The 15,961-nt window shown below is 41.8% G+C and overlaps 1 protein-coding gene across 1 annotated transcript in view; it reads right to left on the reverse strand.

Annotated features, from left to right (window-relative positions):
• The window catches only part of LOC121542522 (ras-related and estrogen-regulated growth inhibitor), a 52,427-nt gene extending 36,717 nt beyond the window's left edge, over window positions 1–15,710 (reverse strand). The window contains exons 1-2 of the mRNA XM_041851917.2: window positions 15,434–15,710; window positions 11,203–11,376 (exon numbers count right to left, since the gene is read on the reverse strand). Of these exons, the coding sequence (XP_041707851.1) occupies window positions 11,203–11,263 (61 nt within the window). The 5' untranslated portion in view covers window positions 11,264–11,376; window positions 15,434–15,710. The remainder of the gene's footprint in view (window positions 1–11,202; window positions 11,377–15,433) is intronic.
• Between the last annotated feature and the right edge of the window lie 251 nt (window positions 15,711–15,961).

Consider the following 15,961-nt stretch of genomic DNA (forward strand, 5'->3'; position numbering starts at 1 on the left):
GTGAATGATTTGACCCAAATACAATGCTTTTAGTTTTGGAAATATTCAGGACTAACTTATTCCTTGCCACCCATTCCGAAACTAACTGCAACTCTTTGTTAAGTGTTGCAGTTATTTCAGTTGCTGTAGTAGCTGACGTGTATAGTGTTGAGTCATCCGCATACATAGACACACTGGCTTTACTCAAAGCCAGTGGCATGTCGTTAGTAAAGATGGAAAAAAGCAAGGGGCCTAGACAGCTGCCCTGGGGAATTCCTGATTTTACCTGAATTATGTTTGAGAGGCTTCCATTAAAAGAACACCCTCTGTGTTCTGTTAGACAACTTTTTATCCACATTATAGCAGGGGGTGTAAAGCCATAACACATACGTTTTTCCAGCAGCAGACTATGATCGATAATGTCAAAAGCCGCACTGAAGTCTTAACAAAGCAGCCCCCACAATGTGTGTGGGTCAGCGTAGGTTGTCAGAAGAGTAATGGGCTACTGCACTTTCTACTCTAACCCTACAATCCTTAATGCAAGTGTCAATTTGTAATGAAGCTCCGGGTCTTAGCTTCCGGGAAACACTGCAGTGGTTCTGTCAGGTTAACCAGGCTACCGATAAATTCTCTGAAAGCAAACACACCCACCTTCTCTCTGACTCAAACTCTCTCCTCATCCACTGATAACCCCTGTCTTGCTGAATGTAAGTAAGCCTATATCGTTGAAAAACACAACATGCATAGTATATTGTTGGGATCATAGCTGGATATAATTGACATGAGAATCTGCAGAATAGTACAGAAAATTTGCAAAAGCACTTAGCTTTGGCCAAGTGCCAATGTTTCGTCATATTCCTTTCACTAGGCAGTGACTTTCTCTTGTAATTGACGTTGGAGGCGGCTGTCACCAATTTTCAGCTACCATCCGCACACTCTCTTTGGTCAAAGACGTCAGTCTCAGAATTGCAACGGCTGGACTTCTGAGAACCATACTGCTACGTCTAACCTCTTCTTTCAAGAGACTTCAAAGGAAAATGTTTTACAAACTGGTGCCTGATACGCCACAAAGCTGCAACCCTAAATGTCTCCTCACCCCCTTTTCCTCAGACTTTTATCAGTACACTCTGTGCTGGAGAGTAGTACTTCTCTCTCATTTATTAGGATTAATGTATTGAAAGTCATGTGGTTTTGAATATTTGTTACTGTGAGTCATACATCATTATTAGAAGTAAATATCTTGTGCCTGTCTAATTCATGAAGTTAGCAAAGGCAACAAGAATGTCATAGGACAGGGCTACTCAACTACTATTTGAGAAGGTCCAGTGACACAAATTGTGGTACAGCGTAGTAACAAACAGTCATCTACGACTTTGGAAACATGTTACACTACCATTCAAAAGTTTGTGGTCACTTACAAATGTCCTTGTTTTCCATGAAAACATACATGAATGAGTTTGAATAGGAAATATAGCAAAATGGAAATGTAGTCTACTAATTGATAATTATTTTTAATTGAAATAATAATTGTCCTTCAAACTTCAAAAGAATCCTCCATTTGCAGCAATTACAGCCTTGCAGACCTTTGGCATTCTAGTTGTCAATATGTTGAGGTAATCTTAAGAGATTTCACCCCATGCTTCCTGAAGCACCTCCCACAAGTTGGATTGGCTTGATGGGCACTTCTTACGTACCATACGGTCAAGCTGCTCCCACAACAGCTCAATACGGTTGAGATCCGGTGACTGTGCTGGCCACTCCATTATAGACAGAATACCAGCTGACCGCTTCTTCCCTAAATAGTTATTGCATAGTTTGGAGCTGTGCTTTGGGTCATTGTCCTGTTGTAGGAGGAAATTGGCTCCAATCAAGCACCGTCCACAGGGTATGGCATGGCATTGCAAAATGGAGTGATAGCCTTCCTTTTTCAAGATCCCTTTTCTTCAAATCTCCCACTTTAACACCACCAAAGCACCCCCAGACCATCACATTGCCTCCACCATGCTTCACAGATGGCATCAAGCACTCCTCCAGCACAAATGTTCTTCTTTGTGATCTGAACACCTCAAACGTCGACTTGTCTGTCCATAACACTTTTTTCCAATCTTCCTCTGTCCAGTGTCTGTGTTCTTTTGCCCATCTTAATATGTTCTTTTTATTGGCCAGTCTGAAATATGGCTTTTTCTTTGCAACTCTGCCTAGAAGGTCAGCATCCCGGAGTCACCTCTTCACTGTTGACGTTGAGACTGGTGTTTTGCGGGTACTATTTAATGAAGCTGCCAGTTGAGGACCTATGAGGCGTCTGTTTCTCAAACTAGACACCCTAATGTATTTGTCCTCTTGCTCAGTTGTGCACCGGGGCCTCCCACTCCTCTTTATATTCTGGTTAGAGACAGTTTGCACTGTTCTGTGAAGGGAGTAGTACACAGCATTGTAGGAGATCTTCAGTTTCTTGGCAATTTCTCGCATGGAATAGCCTTCATTTCTCAGAACAAGAATAGACTGACGAGTTTCAGAAGAAAGTTATTTGTTTCTGGCCATTTTGAGCCTGTAATCGAACCCACAATTGCTAATGCTCCAGATCCTCAACTAGTCTCAAGAAGGCCAGTTTTATTGCTTCTTTAAATCAGCACAACAGTTTTCAGCTGTGCTAACATAATTGCAAAAGGGTTTTCTAATGATCAATTAGCCTTTTAAAATGATACACTTGGATTAGCAAACACAATGTGCCATTGGAACACAGGATTGATGGTTGCTGATAATGGGCCTCTGTACGCCTACAGTGAGGGGAAAAAAGTATTTTATCCCCTGCAGATTTTGTATGTTTGCCCACTGACAAAGAAATGATCAGTCTATAATTGTAATGGTAGGTTTATTTGAACAGTGAGAGACAGAATAACAACAAAAAAATCCAGAAAAACGCATGTCAAAAATGTTATAAATTGATTTGCATTTTAATGAGGGAAATAAGTATTTGACCCCCTCTCAATCAGAAAGATTTCTGGCTCCCAGGTGTCTTTTATACAGGTAACGAGCTGAGATTAGGAGCACACTCTTAAAGGGAGTGCTCCTAATCTCAGTTTGTTACCTGTATAAAAGACACCTGTCCACAGAAGCAATCAATCAATCAGATTCCAAACTCTCCACCATGGCCAAGACCAAAGAGCTCTCCAAGGATGTCAGGGGCAAGATTGTAGACCTACACAAGGCTGGAATGGGCTACAAGACCAAAGCCAAGCAGCTTGGTGAGAAGGTGACAACAGTTGGTGCGATTATTCGCAAATGGAAGAAACACAAAAGAACTGAGAGGATAACTTCACTGCATCAAAGGGACGATGGACGGGGCCATGTACCGTCAAATCTTGGGTGAGAACCTCCTTCCCTCAGCCAGGGCATTGAAAATGGGTCGTGGATGGGTATTCCAGCATGACAATGACCCAAAACACACGGCCAAGGCAACAAAGGAGTGGCTCAAGAAGAAGCACATTAAGGTCCTGGAGTGGCCTAGCCAGTCTCCAGACCTTAATCCCATAGAATATCTGTGGAGGGAGCTGAAGGTTCGAGTTGCCAAACGTCAGCCTCGAAACCTTAATGACTTGGAGAAGATCTGCAAAGAGGAGTGGAACAAAATCCCTCCTGAGATGTGTGCAAACCTGGTGGCCAACTACAAGAAACGTCTGACCTCTGTGATTGCCAACAAGTGTTTTGCCACCAAGTACTAAGTCATGTTTTGCAGAGGGGTCAAATACTTATTTCCCTCATTAAAATGCTAATCAATTTATAACATTTTTGACATGCATTTTTCTGTATTTTTTTTTTTGTTATTCTGTCTCCCACTGTTCAAATAAACCTACCAGTAACATTATAGACGGATCATTTCTTTGTCAGTGGGCAAACGTACAAAATCAGCAGGGGATCAAATACTTTTTTTCCCTCACTGTATGTAGACATTCCATTAGAAATCTGCCATTTCCAGCTACAATAGCCATTTACAACATTAACAATGTCTACACTGTATTTCTGATCAATATGATGTTATTTTAAATGGACAAAAAAATTGCTTTTCTTTCGAAAACAAGGAAATGTCTAAGTGACCCCAAAATGTTGAACGGTAGTGTATATAAAATGTGCATTAAATACATTAAATGAGACAATAAGACACATTTGAATGAATTACAAGTTATTTCTTTTGAATGTAAACATGTGCGTCATTGCATCAACACTGCTGAAGAACAAATGTGGTTACACAGTTGTCTATGCAAAAAGTGCACTGTGAACCATTGTACATGGGCCTTGAATTATTAAATAATATTTACATTAAATAAAGTGCATGTTTTCTGGAGAACAAAGGAGAGTTGAACAAAAATAATAATCTGAATGCTCAGAAAGTCACTGTGGGCCATGCAATATTCATGTATAAGCCACTCTGGACCTTGCCCTTGCATCAATGAGAGAAATTGCACTTTCTGTCTCCTGCCAATGCTTTGAACTTAGGCACAAATGGTGTGAGAGCAACTCTAAGAAACTGGTGCAGGTGTTCATTGGTGAGCCCGGTGCGGTATTTGTTTTTTAATAAAGTTCATTGGGGAGAAGGCTGATTCACAGCTGTATGTGGAGACAAACATGGTCAGGATTTGTAGTGCCAGTTTCTTGAGAACAGGGACATCAGCTGCAGGCACAATCTTTTCCCAGAAAGTGACAGGGTCACAATCACCAGCCTGCTCCTTAAAAGCCACATTTTCTAGCAGCTCAATCAACTCCATTTGCAGTGATTCAACATCTACCCATCTGAAGATCTGTTTTGCTTCCTCTGACAACTTTGTCACATTTGTGACCAAGAAGTGGTTCTGGATGAGCAGCAGCAGTTATCTTCCAACATTGAAGTAATCAAAGCGAGCCTTGAAGCTATCCATTAGCTTCTCGATGATATCAACATGTTTGGGAACATCTTCATCTCCCTGCGTTTGCACCAGAAGATTGGGGAAGTGGACAAGTTCTCCCTGGAGATCATTCTTGAAAAGCTCTAATTTCTTCTGGAAAGCCTGGACTGCTGTTATCATATCACACACTGTGTTGTCCCGTCCCTGCAGCTTAACATTGTTGATTAAGGTGTGATGTAATGTCTGTCAAAAATGCAACGGTTTCCATCTTCTCCTCATCTTTCAAAAACTCTGAAAACTGAGTTGCCTTGTCACTCTTTTGCTCTGATAAGAAAACGTTGATTTCCTCACAAATGGCCCAAAAGGATTCCAAAACCCTGCTTTTGCTGAGCAATCTGATATTGTTGTGCAGTAGTAAGTAATCAAAACTGGCATTGGCCTCTGTCAGAAAGCATCGCAGCAGGCGTTGTTATAGGGATGATGTTGCTCTCAAAAAGTTAATTAGTTTCATCATCGTTGTCATGACCTCAGAATACTATTTTCCCAGACTGGCACACAGGACTAGGGCTGTTACGGTGACCGTATTACAGCCACACCGGCGGTCACGAGTCATGATGGCAGTAATTAGGTTTCTCCAAGCTCTGATGCTGCTGATGGTCATTAGTAGCCTACTAAACTTGCTAACTGCCTGATACTCTGCACTCTAATGTCCCTCTAATCACGCTGACATCACTGCAAATGTAATCGAAAATCAAACACTTCATGAGAGCCCATGAGCTCATGTTGCGCAACATTTCTATAGGCTATGCAATTGCTTGAGAAAACAGAGTGATGGCCTCTATTAAAAAGAGTAGGATCCCATCACCTTTCTATAGGCTAGGCCTACTATATTTATTTCTCTACTTTCCTAATATTAAGCACATTGCTTCTCTTTACAACAGAATGGCATGAAAATACAACCAAGGGAATAGCGTCCTCCATTCGCTATTTAAGTGCATCGATTTTTTCCCCCTGCCTCTGTTTCGAGACAGGTGCATGATAATGGTCCATTCTAAATCAAAACAAATTTGACATATATATTATTTAGTACAGTGAGGGAAAAAAGTATTTGATCCCCTGCTGATTTTGTACATTTGCCCACTGACAAAGACATGATCAGTCTATAATTTTAATGGTAGGTTTATTTGAACAGTGAGAGACAGAATAACAACAACAAAATCAGAAAAACCCATGTCAAAAATATTTTAAATTGATTTGCATTTTAATGAGGGAAATAAGTATTTGACCCCTCTGCAAAACATGACTTAGTACTTGGTGGCAAAACCCTTGTTGGCAATCACAGAGGTCAGACGTTTCTTGTAGTTGGCCACCGGGTTTTCACACATCTCAGTAGGGATTTTGTCCCACTCCTCTTTGCAGATCTTCTCCAACTCATTAAGGTTTCGAGGCTGTCGTTTGGCAACTCTAATCTTCAGCTCCCGCCACAGATTTTCTATGGGATTAAGGTCTGGAGACTGGCTAGGCCACTCCAGGACCTTAATGTGCTTCTTCTTGAGCCACTCCTTTGTTGCCTTGGCCATGTGTTTTGGGTCATTGTCATGCTGGAATACCCATCCACGACCCATTTTCAATGCCCTGGCTGAGGGAAGGATGTTCTCACCCAAGATTTGACGGTACATGGCCCCGTCCATTGTCCCTTTGATGTGGTGAAGTTGTCCTGTCCCCTTAGCAGAAAAACACCCCCAAAGCATAATGTTTCCACCTCCATGTTTGACGGTGGGGATGGTGTTCTTGGGGTCACAGGCAGCATTCCTCCTCCTCCAAACATGGCGAGTTGAGTTGATGCCAAAGAGCTCCATTTTGGTCTCATCTGACCACAACACTTTCACCCAGTTCTCCTCTGAATCATTCAGATGTTCATTGGCAAACTTCAGATGGGCCTGTATATGTGCTTTCTTGAGCAGGGGGACCTTGCGGGCACTGCAGGATTTCAGTCCTTCACGGCATAGTGTGTTACCAATTGTTTTCTTGGTGACTATGGTCCCAGCTGCCTTGAGATCATTGACAAGATCCTCCCGTGTAGTTCTGGGCTCACCGTTCTGATGATCATTGCAACTCCACGAGGTGAGATCTTGCATGGAGCCCCAGGCCGAGGGAGATTGACAGTTATTTTGTGTTTCTTCCATTTGCGAATAATCACACCAACTGTTGTCACCTTCTCACCAAGCTGCTTGGCGATGGTCTTGTAGCCCATTCCAGCCTTGTGTAGGTCTACAATCTTGTCCCTGACATCCTTGGAGAGCTCTTTGGTCTTGGCCATGGTGGAGAGTTTGGAATCTGATTGATTGATTGCTTCTGTGGACAGGTGTCTTTTATACATGTAACAAACTGAGATTAGGAGCACTCCCTTTAAGAGTGTGCTCCTAATCTCAGCTTGTTACCTGTATAAAAGACACCTGGGAGCCAGAAATCTTTCTGATTGAGAGGGGGTCAAATACTTATTTCCCTCATTAAAATGCAAATCAATTTATAACATTTTTGACATGCGTTTTTCTGGATTTTTTTGTTGTTATTCTGTCTCTCACTGTTTCAATAAACCTACCATTACAATTATAGACTGATCATTTCTTTGTCAGTGGGCAAATGTACAAAATCAGCAGGGGATCAAATACTTTTTTCCCTCACTGTATATGTAAAGACAAGATTAAATCAAGAATAGTCTGATGGGTGATAATATTAGCCTATCACTTGTGAATTATATATTTGCCGCCGGGAAATTCGAGGCATTATCAAGTGAGAGACTGATGAAGTGTGTACAGCCTGTGCAAAAAACTAAGCAGAGCTCATGCCCTTCATGCTACTTTTTTCAAATCATCATCATGCAGCCTTTGAATGTATTAAAAATCTAAACATATAGCCTAACGTTTGTATCACAACTAAAGTGGCCAAATAACTTCTTAAAATTAAGCACATTAATCTGCTTTACAACTGGTGTAGAGCCTAGCTGGCATTCATAAGCAGCGCGTGGGTTTCAAGTTTGGGGAAGATAATTTTCACCATAAAAATGCACCTTTATAATAAAAGCTCTACATGCATATTCGCATTTGCAGTCACTTTTGAGAATGGTGTTTTCCTGCTAATGGAACATTCACGCTTATAGCCTACTGGTGTGTGCATTGATGCGCTTATAATGTGAAGAAATAGCCTAATAGTTTATCAACATTTTAAGCTAAACGTTCTGATCTGTTGCGTCAGCCTCATTACTTAAAAAATATTTTTTGATGCGAGTGGTTGTATTAATTTGGGATCTATCGCATCCCACAACTGTCCCAGACTATGTTTTGGAATATTTCTTTCTCGCACAGAATAGGTCAGCTTTTGTATTATGGGGGATAGTAGATTGACATAGGCTAGTGCTTTTGCTGTTCGTTAGGCCTACTCATCTTGTTGGCTAACGAAAAGTAAATGTGGGCAGTTCTTCCAATATCTTCAATATGCGCCTCGGTATTGGATAAGGACTCGCGCAGTTGCGTCCCCGATGTGTCTGTCTTCACTTGTAGCCTGTGAGAAAGACGTGACTGAGAGCCATGTGAGTAAGAGGTGCTTTGGAGCCCACAGCCGTGAGAAGGGAATTATAATTATTATCAAGTGCTATCAAATTGTGAATGAAGTATGTACAGCCTGCGCAAGAAACAAAGCAGAGCTCATGCCTTTCATGATACTTTTTTCTAATCATCATTAGTCTCATCATGCAGCCTTAGAATGTATAAAAAATCTAAACATATAGCCCAACGTTTGTATCACAACTAAAGTTACATAAATAACTCTAAATTAAGCATATAGGAGTACCTGTTTCTTTGTTAACCGCTCAACACAGAATAGCCGCATGTGTGCACTCCCTCAAATCCTTTGGAGAAAATATCCTTTCTATTTTATTCAGCTATGTTCAATTGTATTCTTCATACTATAAAATAATAGAAAATAATGCCACGGAATTCTAAGCAAATCTTGTCTGCTAAATTAACTAGTGTAGCCCACAGCATAGCCAGATCAGGGCCTAACATAAGGACAACTCAGAGTATGCTATTCTGTTCTTCTGAAACAGACTACATTTTCTTCATATCATGTTTCTTTAGACCTGTCTAAAATAAATAATGGATTTATTGTGATGGATTTATTAGACTTTTTTAAATGTAGATGTTCCAAAGGTCTGCATCAGTGGCTTGTAGGCTATGCGTAGAAGCCAGGAGATGCTAAATGTGCTTATGTTAATTAACTGTCAATTACCGTGAGACTGGCAGTTATTTGCTTTACAATCACTGGCTGACAAAATTTCATGACCACCACAGCCCTACACAAGACAGATTGATGGATGATGCAGTGGTAAGATGCCAGGTTTAGGGTGGTCCTCTTTCAAACGTGCAACCAGTCCCCTCCTCCTTCCTATTATGGCTGGAGCTCCATCTGTGGTGATGGAGACCATGGACTTCAGATCTATCCCCCTTTTTGTCAGCATCCCTTTGATGGTCTCATGGATATCCTCTTCCCGCGTGTGTGCTTCTAGATTTGTTAAGCCCAATAGCTCCTCACAGAATTCCTTCTTTGTTTCATTATACAATCTGACAAACACTAGAAGCTATGCATTATCAGTGTTGATTCATCCACAGCTAATGAAATGCATGGTGCATTCTGAATGGCCTCATCAAGTTGTGAAGTAAAATCTTCAGCTAATATTTCAGTTTTCACTGCTGTGGAATGTGACAGCGGGATCTGTTGGATATTTTCCCTGATCTCATATTTTTGTTTACCTTCAAGCAAGGTGTCAGCAGCGTCACACATGCTTCTTTTACTAATTGCTCCTGTAAGTCGCTCTGGATAAGAGCGTCTGCTAAATGACTAAAATGTAAATGTAAATGTTTTACCATCTCAGCGTCTGACTTTTTTTTGGGGGTGTTTAACCAAAACCCAGGCTATCGTCAGTGCACTATCCATTGCACGTTGTTGTGCTGTCAGATAATTGACAAAAACTTTGGTGGTTAATCTTGTTTGTTCTCACGTCCTTGTCTTGATTGAAATTACTATGTTTGGCGTCATAACGGTGCTTAACATTGGCACTTTTCACGAGGGCTACTGACTCACTGCATATCAGGCACATTGGTTTTGTGCTGGTTGTGGGAAGAATTACTTTTCCGTCTACTCGTCTTTGAATATATGGTTTTCGGCATAACATTATACATTTTTTGAACAAGCCAGTTTAAGAAAGACACTGGTAACTAAGCTCCTATCTGCGGTCAAATCTTTCTGTTTCTTTCTGCCTACCTGTCCGGCGGTTCCGCAGAGGATATTTGCATTGATGTGATTGGGTAAGACATGGCCTCTTGTATTTGCATATAACCGTGCAATTGGATTAGATGGGGCACTAGTAGAGGTGGGCGTTGCTTCGAGAGAGAGAAAGAGAGGTTGCTGAGTTAGAGACCCTTCTCTGGGTCCGGACCCGGACCGCAGTTCGCCAGTTGAGTTTGGCTGTAATAGGAGGATGATGTCTTGCAATATACAGGGCTGGGCTGTAACACTCATACTTCCCTTTTATAGAAGTGGTATTCCTTATTCCACATGACCTATTAGTGGTTAATAATACATGTCCATGCAAAGTACACCCTGCTGCCTGCCTGTACAGTACTTACAGTACTTTATGGGTTATCATTGAATCATTTGGCATCTTGCTGCAGTTTCCAAAACAGTCCCTGATTTGACCTTCACAGACATCAGTGTTACATAATGGGATTATTAAACATGGATAACATTCAAATAAATATTTTCCAACGCCATGGAGAGCAATCTCTCTTCATTTGTGCAGTGAAAGAGACATATGCTCTTCATTATCTTGTTAGCTACTGCTGATATCATACTAATCAGCATACTAAATACGGTGGTCCGTTTAACATTTGCATTAGGCTATACAGGAACGCTATGCCAGTTTGTAATGATGATTCAGAATGTGTTGAATTGGCTTGGGTAAAGTAAGGGCACTTCAGGCCAGAACAACAATCAGCTGATTATTTAGCATATTGTTTCTTGTGTAAACATCACTGAAACATGGAAACTAAAACAAATACTGCTCTTCTAACAGAAATAAGCCCACAAGCCATATCTCACTGACTCACTCCAATAGATGAACAGAAAGAAAGACACAAACATGGAAAGACAGACATCCGGAAGACAGACAGAGAGAAACAGACAGAAACAGATAGGCATTAGGCACATATGCATACTGTACTGTACAGCGGACGGACAGGCAGGGAGGCAGGCAAGCAGACAGACAGCCAGACAGTGGTCCTCCTACCTGATTTACCCACTCCTGCTCTTCCGAAAACGGCCAGCTTTACCTCCGGGCTCTTTGCCATGGCAGCAGGTAGCGACCGGAACCAGAACGGAACAATCACAGAGCTGATAGATCACACAGCGGGTTCTGGGATCAGCGACCCATCCTCAGTTCCAGACACGGGAGCTGGGATGTCTGGGAAAGCAAACCATCAAATACGGGATTATGGCTTTAATATGAAACAGCTTGTCACAAATCAACTTAGATGTATTTCCTGCTGCTATCTGAAGCTATGTGAAATGACAGGCAAGAAGCCTTTGATATAAGATTTCCAAGGCAGTGAGTCATAAAAATGGAAAAGGCACACAATTCGAGGTCGTCCGGTTTATGTGGGATGAGGTCTCTGGATCTGAGAAAAGCATTTTGTCTAATGCATTAAATACATGTATAATGGGTGTAAGTGTTGTGTTCTCTGTAGTTTTCTTTGTAATGAGAACCCAGGTGTCATTTATTTTGAGGCTGTCAAATGGCTCTCAATTGTGTGCTAATTAAAAGACCCTCAATGCGCTGGAAGCCATTTTGGCTCAGGGGAACAGGTGGCTGCAGGTCTTTCTGGTTATCCTCATTCTGACAGGCAGTTCATCATTCTGATATTGTCTTATTATATGAAGGAGCTCCATATCACTAGGTAGGGAGAGGCAAAGTGAATATCGCTGTGAATGTGTCAGGGTGCTGTGGCTCCTGTTTATCAACAGCTTAGCCTTGACACACACACACAGGCTCACACCTACTGAAGTGATAGATGAGGCCCATCTGCAGAAGCATTACCGTGGGCAACAGCATCACCGCTGATATGAGTCACATACTCCTTTTTTTGCATGGCAGGCTGTTAGCAGGTGCATTAGTATCTGAGCTGGTGTGTGTGTGTGTGTGTGTGTGTGTGTGTGTGTGTGTGTGTGTGTGAATGAGTGAGTGAGAGAGAGAGAGAGAGAGCGCATATGTGGGAGGGCAGTCTTCTGAATTATTCATTCAGAAATAAAGCAAATGATTCTGTGCTCTAAATAACAGTCAATTCTGCACTAATCTGTTTAGCTAGAAACCAGCCGAGCTGTGCTGCTGCTGGCGCTGAAGATAACTTTAAACATCACGCATAGTACATTGCTTCACCTTTTTATGATGAATGACGGGAAACGATTGCACATTTTCTCTTCAACTAGAGAAATAAACACTGTTTAATTAACACATAGTGCAAATGTATGTCTAAGTCCTGGGCTGGCAGCTCCAATTATGTTCTAGCGCTATTTTTTTTCCTCATTTAGAAAATGGGTGCTGCTCAGTTCACCATATATACATTTTATATTTTAGTCATTTAGCAGACGCTCTTATCCAGAGTGACTTACAGTTAGTGAATGCATACATGTTTTTTATTTTTTATTTTTTATTATTATTTTTCATACTAGCCCCCCGTGGGAAACGAACTCACATCCCTGCCGGCCAAACCCTCCCCTACCTTGGACGACGCTGGACCAATTGTGCGCCGCCCATGGGTTTCCCGGTCGCGGCCGACAGAGCCTGGACTCGAACCAGGATCTCTAGTGGCACAGCTAGCACTGCGATGCAGTGCCTTAGACCACTGCGCCACTCGGGATACTGAGTGAAATTGGCTGCGTTCCAAATGGCACCCTATTCCATATGTAGCGCACCACTTTTGACTAGAGCGTATGGGCCCTGTACACTATATAGGGAATAGAGTGCCATTTGAGACACAGCCATTGTTTATTTGACACCAGGTTGGCTGAGGTCACGAAGTGCAGTGAATCACTTCCCATTAGCCAATCACAATCTTTCTCAGACCCTGGCACTGGTGCCATCGACAGCCATCCCTCAATACCACTCACTCCCTCACTGTCTTGTTGTGTACAGTCACACAGTACTCTCCTAGCCTTCACTCTCAAATTGAGCCCTTATATGGTATGATTGTGCATTGTCTGTGCCCTGTCCTAGCCTCCCAGAGGGGTTCGAGTGGCAAACGAGTGTCTCAGGAATCCATCACTTAACTCCCTCGCTCTGCTAACGTCAGTGTCACTTCCCTGGCCATTTATTGGCTCAACTACATGTATCACAGGTTCCCCCACGGCCCACACTCGATCTGTAATCCAATAACATCTCCTAAAGGGGAGGCCAGATGAATAGCCTCAATAAGGCCTGTGATGGATTGGGTTAAGTGGCTGCTAAGTGGTCAGGGGGGAACGAGGCCGGGGCAGACTTGGTGACAAATTGAACACATCTGGAGTTTTAAAAGAATAACGAATCCTGCCTTGGGCGATAGTGTGATCTGAGCATACTGAATGGGTGTGTGTGAGAGAAAGAGAGGGGTGGGAAGATATGGGCGATAGTTTTACAATGCAGGCAATGCACCTATGTTCTACACTACTTTAAGATCCATCGCTTAAGAAAACACCATCAAAGCCTGTTAAACGCGAGGGCGAGGAAAATTAAACGTGCTGGCATTTCATCTGAGGGCTGTACACTCGAGACCTTATCTAAACATTCCAAATTAGCAAATGTATTTTTCTTTCCACGTCAAAGCCAGAGCTCTGTGCCCATGCCCAGTCCCCAGTGCCATTTATGTAATTTAACGTTGAGTCAGCAGTGAATGTGGGTGGTGTCGTAGTTACTTCAGTAGACAGATTACAGGCTGCATGCTTCCAAACCCTGGGTGGAGACCTGAGTGAGTGCTTTGAGCATAGTGCACGACACGCTAAAGAAAGACCTCCAAAAACCACAGCTTTTCCAAAAGGGACACTAAAAACCCGTCTGATGTGTGCACTTTTTATAAATGCACTGTTTATCAGAGTCAATGTGGCAAATGACATTAGCAAAGAGATGTAATTCAATGTTCACTTTTCCATTTCTGTTGAAGAAGCTGTTGAAAAGGCTAAACCCTAATTGTGTGTATTTCAGTAGGCTGCACCCTGCCTGGACAATATAATAAAATAACATTCCAATCTTTCCAGACGGTAAACTGAAGAGCACATCATAGGCTACACATTGAAAGATCACACTGAAAATGCCATTATTTCATTCTGTCAAATTGAGCTTATGGTATAAAGCAGTGGCTGGCTCTTGGAAGTCCCCTCACCAATCCTGTGCGAACCCTACTCTGAGGGTGTGTGTGTGTGCTCTGAGAAGATCAGACCTGTTACACAACACTCCACACAGCCAGCTCAAGTCTTAAATGACATGAATGCAAAATGAGCAGCAATGTGATAATTCTCACTGCTTGGCTTGCACAGGCGGTGGGGGTATCTGACATATTAGTCCATCTTGTACATTAAACCCACAGTATGTAACATTTCTAGTTGTTTCAATTAATGATCTACCAATTGTTTTGGAAGAATATGACTTATAAATACCTTATTGGGCTTACTACAACTGTCTTGCCTTATCATAACCACACAAAAAAACTAAGTTTACTCCATTGTTTATGTTTTTATAGTATAAACAAACAATGTATAGCTTCAAGTAATGTTGCTCTAATTAAATGTATTTCCTTGAGCATTTTAATAGGCCTACAGATATAATAGAAATTCATTTCTATTTGCAAATATAATGGCATGCATTTGTTTCATTGTTTATGTTTTTGGACCTTTCTTTAGTACATAGATGTTTTATTGTCACATACACCGGATAGGTGCAGTGAAATGTGTTTTACAGGTTCTGCCATAGTAGTACGATGCCCCTAGATCAAATTACGGTTAAGTGCCTTGCCAAAAGGCACAGCGACAGATTTTCATTTTTGTCGGCAGGGGTATTCGAACCAGCGACCTTTCAGTTGGTTACTAGTACAACACTCTAACCACTAGGCTGCCGCATGTGACAGTGTGCTTTAATAATTTGTTCCTATCAATATAAACCATAGAAAATATATCATTGTTGGTGGCAAGAGGTAGGTAGGAGATGTGACACATCATTAGTCTACAGTTGACATTGACACGCTATTGACGTGGAACCAACGCGTATGTGGAAATAGAAAGGGAGACTGCATAATTACTTTAGAAAAATAATGAGAAATAGATATGAAATCAAATAAACTAAGCTGACTTACTCTAAGTCGTTTTTACCGTTTTAGCACTAATTGAATGTTGCCCCTATGAACAACCAGGTGACTTCAGTTAGGTTAGTTTTGGAGACCAACGACATTCCATACAGAAACAAGAAATCTCCATCTCATAATAAAAACTCGACTCACCAAACGACTGGCCAATGTAAAACTATCCTTGTTCTGAAAACAGCTGCGATGGAGGAACAAAAGTTCATCAATGTTTCTACAGCTTGTGACAAGGAGAGGCGATGTCTTGACTCGAATCCAACAGATTCGGACCCAGCGTTCCGAAGAGTCTTAGGAGCGCAAGGTGAACACATCTACTTGTCCTCTGATCAAAGCAAACTGAACTGTGGTCAATCACACGCACTGTCAAGGTATCTCCAAACGAGGGTCAGCTGCAAGACACGGAGAGGAGCTGCTGAACTTGAGTTTTTGGTAGCACATTGGCGCGCTGCATACCGTTGCATCTGTTGCAGATGGAAGCGGAGGCCCTCTACCGTCAGTAAAATGAAATAAAACACACCGTATGCTACAGTCAAAGGTGAACAAATATGTAATTAGGTTACAATGTTATTTGAATAATCAATTGATCTATCGTGGTATTGTATTGAAAGTAATGATTGATTACTAATTCAATGGATTTGAACATTTAAAATGTCATAGGCTATACAT

This window comes from Coregonus clupeaformis, chromosome 28, assembly GCF_020615455.1.
Source record: "Coregonus clupeaformis isolate EN_2021a chromosome 28, ASM2061545v1, whole genome shotgun sequence".
Classification (NCBI taxonomy): domain Eukaryota; kingdom Metazoa; phylum Chordata; class Actinopteri; order Salmoniformes; family Salmonidae; genus Coregonus; species Coregonus clupeaformis.